The sequence below is a fragment of the Panulirus ornatus genome, chromosome 43, assembly GCF_036320965.1.
Source record: "Panulirus ornatus isolate Po-2019 chromosome 43, ASM3632096v1, whole genome shotgun sequence".
NCBI classification, from domain to species: Eukaryota; Metazoa; Arthropoda; class Malacostraca; order Decapoda; family Palinuridae; genus Panulirus; species Panulirus ornatus.
In genome coordinates, this window is record NC_092266.1 from 22,565,390 (window position 1) to 22,576,388 (window position 10,999).

The 10,999-nt window shown below is 44.3% G+C and overlaps 1 protein-coding gene across 1 annotated transcript; it reads right to left on the minus strand.

The window, feature by feature from the left end:
* Positions 1-898: 898 nt before the first annotated feature.
* On the minus strand, positions 899-10,627 carry LOC139762394 (uncharacterized). Its single transcript, XM_071687229.1, has 7 exons — positions 10,404-10,627; positions 8,675-8,843; positions 7,595-7,785; positions 6,212-6,381; positions 5,345-5,466; positions 4,403-4,563; positions 899-3,858 (listed from the first exon to the last, which is right to left on the minus strand). Exons 1-7 carry the CDS (start codon positions 10,477-10,479, stop codon positions 2,882-2,884), a joined length of 1,866 nt encoding a protein of 621 aa, XP_071543330.1. The 5' UTR covers positions 10,480-10,627; the 3' UTR covers positions 899-2,881.
* Between the last annotated feature and the right edge of the window lie 372 nt (positions 10,628-10,999).

Below are 10,999 nucleotides of genomic sequence, written 5' to 3' on the forward strand. Positions count from 1 at the left end.
TAAATGACCTACTTAGATTTTGTGTTAACGTGCTCTCGGGGGGTTTAACAGACGATGTCTTCAGCACTGATAAATAAAGCCCAAAGAACTTGACCAAGGGTCCTCAGGGACTCAAATGTTTATGCGAAATTACAGTCATAGATTCCTCACTGCACGCTCGGTTAATGTATAATATTCATAGCATGTGTCGATGGTTGTGTCTATGGTCATATAACTGCGACACGTCATGTGTGTGTGCGATATGTTTTATTTAATGTCCCATGTGAGAAATGGGAGAGTTCCACACCCTTGGGGTCTCCGTCTTTTGTAATTTCAACACTATATAGAAGACGCAAATATTTGTAGGTTGTCGCTATTCACAGTATCCTTGCTTAGATTATTCCAACTATCTAGAGACCTAAATTTAAGCCATTATTTCATTTCTTTGCATCCTTTCTTCCCTGCTTTTGATCATGGGATGGTTAATACATTACTGCATTTTGTGAATACCTATGCGATATTAGTTTGCATCTTGGTAAACAAATAAATAATAATTTTCCTGAATAGAAGACTCTGATTAGTCTGCTTTATAGAACAAAATAATAGGTTTTCTTCACCAACATCCCATAGATGAAAAAGGACATGGAAAATTGATAACATTAATAAGGAATAAAGAACAATACCACTTAAATTTTTTACCATGAATGGCGATTGAGTGAGATACTTCCTTGTACAACTATACTATGTTCCTTGGATACAATGACCTGACCTTGAAGGATCATGTTCAAGACCAGAACATTATACCAAGAGGTCTTACCATCGTGCTCGAAAGGTTCCAACAGTACAGGAAAAAGGTACATTATAAGTGTCTTGAATCTCTTTAGAAAATGGAATATTTCTGTATCAGTAAAACAAGTACATTTATCAATATTTATTACAAACTGCAAAACACACCGCTTTGGCAATATAAACAAGACAAGAGACTTTGGTGGAACTGGAGGGAAGGGCCAGCCCAATGCCCGTCTCTCACAGTACCTCACTTGTCGTGGCTCCACTAGCCTAGCTGAGTACAGTAAATGTAGACAGCTACAGCTATGTTGCCTGCAGCCACTACATAACCCGGGCTGCCTGACATGCTACATGCTTTCGTAAACTAAGTCTAAACACTCGCTCTCACACACTAGCCAAACACACAGCTGCAACAATCTTAGATTTATGTTACTTAACATATAGTTCTGTCCTTCACTCTAGTGCGTCTGGACAGAGAACATAATTATTCTCACTGTCTCCTTCCCATTTCGTTATGAATGATGAGATTCCCAATGGCCCTTACACTTTAGTTCCCCTACCTACACAGAATACTGTCTGCATCCAGGTCAAGAGACTATGAAACCTTCTGGAAACTAACAGAGAAATGTATAAAACCTTTAGACCCATGTGTTTAATACAGTGTCCGATGGGGTATGCTACATCGCATGATCCGTGTTAATACTACTTTCGTTCTGCTTTCATTCCTTTTCTTTTGTTCTACTTCACACGCAAGTTCAATGTTTGAGTTTACTGACCATTCAAAAATGACCAGCTATTAATGAATATTTCATAAAAAATTATCTGAAGCTGCTAGGGTGCAAAACAAAAATTCTATAACTTTCAGCATCATAGCTACCGTAAGAATTTTCAAACATAACTACCGATTGAAAGGAATTTTTCATTCAATCAGACCTGGGACCAGGAAAAGCATGTGGGTTTGGGGTAGAGGGAACGGCAGTTGTACCAGTAGGACTTGGTACAACTATTTAACCGGGATGTTTCCCTTTTCATGAACACACACCATGAGACACGATTAATACATTCTCACTTTACAATAAATGTCGCACTACTACACATCATTATAGATACTCCTGTTGTTCACCCAGTCCTTAGCGTAATCTTGCACCTTCAGCGAGTACATACAAAGGTGACTGTATATCAAAATTTTCCCAAGGATCTAATAAAGTACACTATATATTTTTCTAAGATGGAAGATTCTCTATACTACAGCAAGCACAAGGCTTAACTTGAAGAACTCAGCAATTGCACAGTGTTTAGCTGTCCGGGGTCCTCTGAGCTGGTAGCTGTGGTGAAGGGTTAATTCCTGTGGTGAAAAGAGATTTCAGTGCTAAGGGATGGAGGCTCCATCTACTGATGGAGTTCACAGTCTGATGAAGGAAGGTTCACTAATTTGTGATGTGGCTGGTTCACTGTCTGGTGATGAAGGTTCACTGTCCGGTAATTGGGTATGCTGTCACTGAATGTTGATAATGTTACACTATGCTGTGACGATGGATAACCATCTGATGATGACGAGGTTCACTGTTTGATAACAATGGTTCACTGTTTAAAGATGACAGTTCCCTGTCTGGTGATGAGGTTCAGTCCCATGATAAAAGTTCACTGTGTAATGATAATGGTTCACTGTCTGATAATGATAATGGTTCACTGTCTGATAATGATAATTCACCGTTTTGGGACGATGTTTCACTGCCTGATGATAAGACTTAAGTCATGATGATGCTTTACTAGTCTAATGGTGGTTCACTGTCATGATAATGCTTCACAGTCAGCTGATGAAGGTTCACTGAGTCAAGGCAATGTTGTTTCACTTTCTGGCTAAGCATCAGCAACTGCGAAATGAAAAGCCTGGGGTGGGTGTTCTTCTTGGGGCCCTTCCACCCTCACTGCCCGACATCACTTGAGAGTTTAGTTCAGCAGATTTAAGGCAAGGAGGACCAACCTCCCAACCACTTGAGCCACTGTTCTCACCAGTGATGCCCACAACCCTATCACTGGTGCCTCTGTCCCCATCAGCAGTGGAGCAGCTTCCATCCTCTCCAGTGGTGCCATAATCTCCATCATCAATACCTTAGTCCTCAATAGTGGCGCCAGCATCCCCACCAGTTGTACCACTATCGCCAACAATTGTGTCAGCATCCCCAATAGTCATATCAGTGTCTCCATCGGTCGTACCAGCGTCCCCAACAGTCATGCCAGCGTCTCCATCAGTTGTGCCAACATCACCAGTCATGCCAGCGTCCCCACCAGTTGTATCACTTTCTCCACCAGTCATGCCAGTGTCCCCACCAGTTGTGCCAACATCTCCATCAGTCATACCAGTGTCCCCATCTGTCGTGCTAGTATCCCCATGTGTCATGTCAGGATCCCCACCAGTCGTGCCAGTGTCCCCACCAGTTGTGCCATCATCGCCACCAGTTGTGCCATTATCGCCACCAGTTGTGCCATTATCGCCACCAGTTATGCCAGTGTCCCCACCTGTCGTGCTAGCACCTCCACGAGTCATGACAGCGTCCCCACCAGTCGTGCTGGCGTCCTCGTCGGTCGTACCAGCATCCCCACCTGCTGTGTTTGTGTCCCCACCAGTAATGTCAGAGTCACTGCCAGGTGTGTCACCATCCCCACCACTCACACTATCCCCACCAGTCGTTTCTGTCGCCCCACTAGTCGTGTCTGTCTCCCCACCAGCCGTGCCAGCAACCTCACCAGTTGCGTCAGCCTCCCCACCACTCACACCACCCTCACCAGTCGTGTCCGTCTCCCCACCAGTCGGGCCAGCATCACCACCAGTCGTGTCCGCATCACCACCAGTCGTGTCCGTCTCCCCACCAGTCGTGTCCGTCTCCCCACCAGTCGTGTCAGCGTCCCCACCAGTTGAGCTAGTGTCTACATCAGTCACGCTAGCGTCCCCACCTGTCGTGGCACTGTTGTTACTAGTGGCTATGGGAGTCTCCCCAGAGGTGGCTGTACCTCCCTGTGGGACCACCTCTTCTGGAGCCTTGGTGGTGGTGGTGGAGAGGAGGTCCTTGTTGTAGAGCCAGCAGTAATCTAAAGGGAGAGTCGACATTAAATTGCTAGTCAAACTTCGATATACACATTCACTTTTAAATATGTATTTCTATGTATTTCAACTAACTATGCCAATGATTGGCGACACTTATGAAGAGTTCATGGCTATGTTGAAACTATCTGGTCTATTTCATGAAACATCTCACAACTATGACCTGTTCTGATTTCTAGCAGCCAAGAAAATATCATTGGGGGCCCAGACATCCCACCATCCACAGAAGACCTAACAAACGGTAACATACTACCCCTTATTAAAGGAAGAAGTACAAACATTTTGAGCAAAATGAATTTCACCTTACTTTACAAAGCGAAATGGCAAAAGAAAGCTATCAGATGTAGGCTAGCCATCTAGTTACTGCTGGTACATTTAAACGTTCCCCGTGCTACGTATCTTTTCTTCTTTTTTGGAACATACTGAAGATTTCATTCGAATGCATACATGCAGGTAGGCTGCAAGAATATCAGACCTCAACCTTGCCTCTCCTTCCTACTCCCTCCCTTCATCTCCGCACCATCTACTTACAAGTAACTTGGAGCTTCAAGCCCTTTGGGTTCCCTGCAGAACTGCGATCTCCTGAGCGGACTTCGGACCTAAAGCGCAGAGTGGTGGTGCGCAGCTGGGCAGAATTCCAGGTGTCTGTCCCAGATACATGGTTCCCGTTCATAGTCAGAGGTCCACAGTACCTGGTAGGGCAGGACGAAGAGGAGAATGAGATTAGTTTACCTGTCTATCATGCTGGGAGGTCATATGTTCGAGAAATAACCCTCTCAAACACGACTACCATCCTTAAACACGACGGCGCACCATCAATAGGTATTGATGGTGTGACCTTTGACGAAACCCCCATCAGTCAGTTAAGCTTAGCCCAGGACATCATATCCAAGGGTTGTGCTCTCATGTCCAGCAGGTTGAAGGAACAACCTTAAGAACTTGAAAACAAATGAATGATTATTTTAGCCAGCCACCGACCAGGTAGATATATTTCGAGTTTTACCTGCCTGGGTATTGGGAGGGTTAGTGACAGCTGTGCGGTAAGCCAGCACTTAAGTGGTTGTCAAGTTGCACTCCTCTGACAACCTTTAGCCTAGCTGGTAAGGATAGCGTGAAGCGCTAGATGGCAGAGGGGGGGGGGGTTAGCATTGAAGCGCTCACCGTATGTCTTCTTTATGCACGAGACTGTTCTTCCCATCTGGTACCTGCAGTACATCGTCATCGATTCTTAGTTAATCTGGGACTGTTTTGAGTCACACGTGAAGTTTTCTTTTAAATTGTTTCTGTAACTATTCCAAGGTGTTTCTTATTTCTCCTTAGCGGTGCGTCCTTGCTTCTTGGCTGGCACTGTCCTACATATATCTTTTTTTTGTCGAGATGTATTTTCGGTGTGGAGAGAGAGAGAGAGAGAGAGAGAGAGAGAGAGAGAGAGAGAGAGAGAGAGAGAGAGAGAGAGAGAGCAACGGGACTCACTTGGTGGTGTAGCCGTTGGGCTGTATGACCTCGAGGTAGTCCTCAATACAGTTCTGGGTCTCGCGCACCTCACCGTCCAACACCTTGTACAGCAGGAGCCCTGCCTGGCACTCCAGACCAACCTGTGGAGGGAGGAACATGTTTACAAACACGTGGGGCTACGCTCACACAAGTACAGGAAAACGTACGTAGGAAATTTAAGAGTATTTATTCATTTACATTTTTGATATCAGTCAGTTTCATCTTTAAACATACATTTTACATGTGGTGGATATGTTTCATAGTCTTACAATCTACTTTTTTTTTTCATTATGTTAGCTGAGACGGCACGGGCAACTGAGACCCTAATCAATGCCATCTCATTTCATTGACCAACCCCCCTTGGGGCGGATGAGCAGCTGGGTTGACTGTGGACCAGCTACCGCAACCAGGATTCGAACCAATGCGCTCGACCCTGGGCGGCCCATGAACGCGTCTGGAACTCTAACCTATACACCGCTTAATATCCCGGTGGTACCTTTTGGTACACATAACTTCCCCTGAAATCCTTACATACATACATACATGTACTCCCTCCCAACATATATAACTCAACAAAATCAAAGTCTAAGTTACTTTACGACTGCAGCGTCAAGAGCAGATGATGAGCCTTAGAGAAGGGAATGAAAAAGGAAAGTAAAAATGACTATTGTACGAGTGAAGGAAATTGTATAAATCAGAGGGCAGAAAGTGTCACTAAGGCCTATGCAAAGCTATCGAATGGGAGACAGGAGGCCCTGCATAGAGGTAGTTCAACCTGTTGCCCTCCCATGTACTGTCCTGCCACTACTAGCAACATCCTTTGGAGTCCCACAAGCAAGGACTTACATGGAGATTCCAGACACACTCAGTGCTCTCAGGGTATTGGCCTGCCTCCCAGCCTGGCGTCACCAGCACCTCCTCGTACTTGGCACCCTCCTGAACCGTCACAGTAGAAGGGATTTCCGTCATGGTAATGTTGCCCCCACACTCTTCTGCGACAGGAGGAGGCTGTGTCGCTGCAAAGCCAAGAATGAAGTAAGGCAATGATGCTTTTGAAGAGGGAAGATCTCACTGTCTTTAATATTCAAAATTCTTAACAAACGTCATCTGAGTTTAGTGGACAAATTAATCATCAGCATTAAGTACTTTATTCAATGTCAATACCTAGTATTTTGTATCTGGTCAGGAAATCACACATAACTTTACATATATAGAATTAGATACACAATATTAGAGAGAGAGAGAGAGAGAGAGAGAGAGAGAGAGAGAGAGAGAGAGAGAGAGAGAGAGAGAGAGAGAGAGGAACATTGCTAAATTCCTTGTCAATAACACATCATTTGAAGTATTAGCATACTACATGTACAGCAATATCAAGGAAGTTTATGACAGGTAAAGTTTAGATAACCAGAAACTGTATAATTCGTGTTCTAACAATGGGAATGTTAATACAATAATATTAAAAGGAATATTACTACAAATGAGTCAAGAATGGAAACTTAACAACAACTGTGTGAATAAGGAAGACCTGACAATTACGTAAATCAGAATTTCACCAAAGGTGATGTTACCACTCACAAACTGTTATCATTATACTGTTACCATAAATGTTCTGATATCAAGAACGTTACTGTTGACATGGAAATAATGAGAGCGAGGAACTGTAGTGATCTGTCATCAGGCTGGGTTAATACATAGTGTTCATCTTGTGTCTTTACTTAATCTATGATACTGTCTTTCCCTTCAATTACTCTCACTGTATAACCATCGATCATAGTCTCATCTGGAATGTTTTTAACCACACCAATCTAGGTTTCTTTTAAATGCTTCTGTGGCTATTCTGTTACCACCATCATTTGGCAGTGCACTGAATACTCTGCCTATGTTTCTCCCAGTACACTATTCTCGATCCCCTAGACATACTGCCATATCTATATTATCAAATATCTTTCTTTCTTTCTTTCTCGGCTGAAGGGTTCAAGGTTTTTCAGTCCTTCTTGATGGTTCATATGCTCTAATGCCTTAATCTTGCTCGTCAATTGTTTCTGAATTCTAACTATATAATTCCACCTTGTTTTCATGATAGTTAGTCATGTAATATTGCGGTAGAAAAATTTGTTTTCTAATGTACTGAACAACTTCATCACCATTCATACATACATATATATATATATATATATATATATATATATATATATATATATATATATATATATATATACACACACACACCTGGTCCTCCGGTGGGAGACGCGATATCCACTCCTGCCTCGGTCGGCGCCTCCGTCTGAGCCTCCTGGGTGAGCACCTCTGTCCCAGCGTCCTCCTTGTGTGCCTCAGTCACAGGGTTCTCTGTAGAGGCTTCGTTAGTTTCCAGGGCGGCTGCTTCCTCCTCCCGCACCTGCCGGGGCTCCCACATCCTACTGAGGGTCCAAGGCAGTATTAACACACGGGTGTATTTATGACTGAGATGCACAAATAAACTCTTTCGGAAATACACTGTAGATATAAATATGTGGTCTTTCTTCTTTCATGCATGTTCGATGTTTCCCACATCAGCGAGGTAGCGCTAGGAACTGAAGGAGATTGGCATCATTTCCTTACATTCACTTCCTCCATAATTAATGAATACTTTCCCTTGCTTCTTCTTTTTCCCTTTCATAATCATCTCTATATTTCAAATGAGGTCCGGCCTTGATGTGGACTTTTGTCCGTGACTGGAGGTTTCAACACAAGCAAAAAATAATAATAAACCAAAACTAGAGCCCACCATCCACATCCAAGCTACATGGATCCCTCCACGGGACTCTAGCGACTACTTCATATACCCTGGTTCAGTCTACTGACAGCACGTGTTCCCCTGATCCAATTCGCTCTATGGCATGCACGCCTTATACCCTCCTGCATGTCGTGACCCTAAACACTTAGAACATCTTTCTTCCCATCTTTCCATGTTAAATTCGGTGTACATGAGAGGCAAACTCACTGAAAGTGTATGCTCAGGGAGCTCTAAGCCTGGCTCTTTTTGAAATGCTATTGGTTAGTACTTGCAGTTCAGCAACGTAATTCACCTTATCCTCACCTAACTCCCAAAGAACCTAAATCAAACCACACGACCTAAACTAATCTAATCTAACCTAGCCATGACCCTCATATCAAGCACAAGACACCTGGCATAAAATGAACCACCTAACCTCCTCATACGATTCTCCGAAAACACCCTTGCCAACCTACTCTTCCATGTGACTGAGCATGGAAACGCCGAAGAAATGTCCGATACACAACTCTATGAGACGTGGCTGCGGTGCATACCTGAGGTAGTCTGCGCTCCTGATGATGCGATTGGAGTTGAGGGGTTCGTGGCTGAGGGAGCCGAGTGAGGCTGCTGGGTCCAGGATAGCCCATAACCTGCTGGGGGAAGGTGCCGTGCGGGCGTACTTGCGTTCCTTGTTCAAGCGTAACATGATCTGGTAAAAGGTACCTAGGAGGGAGAAGATATAGATATTCAAACAATCAATCTGTACATGCATAAATCACATTTCTGTATACTATTTAGTACATTCATCGCGACCTACATGCCACGGGCATCTCAGGTTAAAGAAAAAAAAAAAATACGAAAAAACACAGAAATTAATGAGGGCTTGACGGATGACTCTTAATGGTAGAACGGTTAGAGGATGTGGGAAAGACAAAAGAAGGAAAGAGGATTCCACAACTTAGCTGTTCAACCAAAAGAGGGAGGTATCACAACGATCGAACCTCGAGTGGCCAGTGTCCGCAGTGGGAAGCAGCAGCTAGAAAAGTGTCGCAGATCCAAACCGAGATGTCTGGGACAAGCTCACAAGAGCAATGACCAAAATAATACCTATAGAACAAGGAGAGGAAAGCGCGCAAGAGCAATGACCAAAATAATACTCGTAGAATAAGAAGGAGGCTGCTACATCGTAGTGCAGAGAGAGGGATGGTTGACGTTAGGATATGTCTGGAGAATTACCAAGATGCCAGACTTTTGGTTCCATTCTAACTAATCAAGAGGTAGATGAAGAGCAGCACTCTATAGGTGAGGAATAAAACCCCAGCAGACATGAAACAGCTCTTCGGAGGAAAAACAATTACATCTCCCACACAATACACCCTGACAATAGGGGAGAGAGAATTCCCACGTATTCCCTGCGTGTCGTAGAAGGCGACTCAAAGGGGAGGGAGCGGGGGGCTGGAAATTCTCCTCTCCCGTTTTTAATTTTCCAAAAGAAGGAACAGAGAAGGGGGCCAAGTGAGGATATTCCCTCTAAGGCTCAGTCCTCTGTTCTCAACGCTATCTCGCTAACGTGGGGAATGGCGAATATATGAAATACACACACACAATAATAATAATAATAATAATAATAATAATAATAATAATAATAATAATAATAATCCTTAATATTCTGCCGGGAAAATAGTCAGTGGGAAAATACCACTTTTCTTGTGGTGTCAGCATGTGTAACACAGCATCGGAAGCTGTCGGCTAATGCCTGTTTCCCTACTGTACTATATGTTGTGGTGTCAGAGTTTTACATTCGTGCTGAACCATCTTCCTACTCTAATTTATGTGTACTGTGTTTACTCCTGCATTTGCACGCACACACAAGCACTTCATTCTATGTCAGGTACCTCTTCTATCCACCAAACCCTTGGGGAGGATGAAAGTTGGAGAGGCTGTGGACCAGCTTGCCGCAACCACGATTCTAACTTACGTATGTTTGATGCCAAGCGGCCCGTGCATGAGCGATCAGTAACGCTAATCACTACGCCATGGCGGTCTATGGTGTGCAGCTGGCTACTATCGAGTGCTGGGAAATGAGAGGATTAAAGCTAATGCCGTCACTATAGCTGGTGGCAGATGTGTAGTGTACCAGTAACGCTGCTGCTGCTGTGTGTGTACTAGGTGTGGTGTGAAGTATCACTCGTGCTACCACTGTGGTCACTGACAGGTGTAAGTTGTACCGATGCTGCTACTTGAGGCATTGGTGGAGGCGTGAGGCACGGGAGGTGCACCTACCTGGGTATCCTCCAAGGGCGTGGCAGCCCAATACTTGCAGCACCCACACCACCGACACCAGAACCCAGCCTCTCATGATGCTCTGCTGTTGTTGTTGTACTGCTGATGACGCTGTTCCTGTAGTATTCCTGTTGTGCTACTGGTGCTACTGTTCCTGCAGTCCTTGTCGTGCTACTGCTGTTGAACTGCTGATGCTGCTGTTCCTCTGCACACCTGTTGTCGTTGCTCCTGTTAAGAAGAATGCTACGTTTTTAAAATTGACACCAATTAATATATAAACATTCATTTTTAAAGTCAGAAAATCACGAGCATTTAAGAAATTACAAAATAAGCATAAATTGCATAAAAGTATAGTTCGTCAGATAATATGCTAAATAACTAGAAATGTTCCAGACAACGGCAGACACTATTTGTCATTACGGTGTGGTTTCCTGGGTGCCGGAACACCCGACACCCCACCCTGAGGGTTACTGGGTTATGCCACGGCCAAGAACGCAACAGGGAGCGTGATACGGCAATTAAACAGCGGCAGCCACGAGCATGATATTTCATCGTGGGCGCCACCCGGACGTGTCTCTCGAAGCAGACACGCCAGG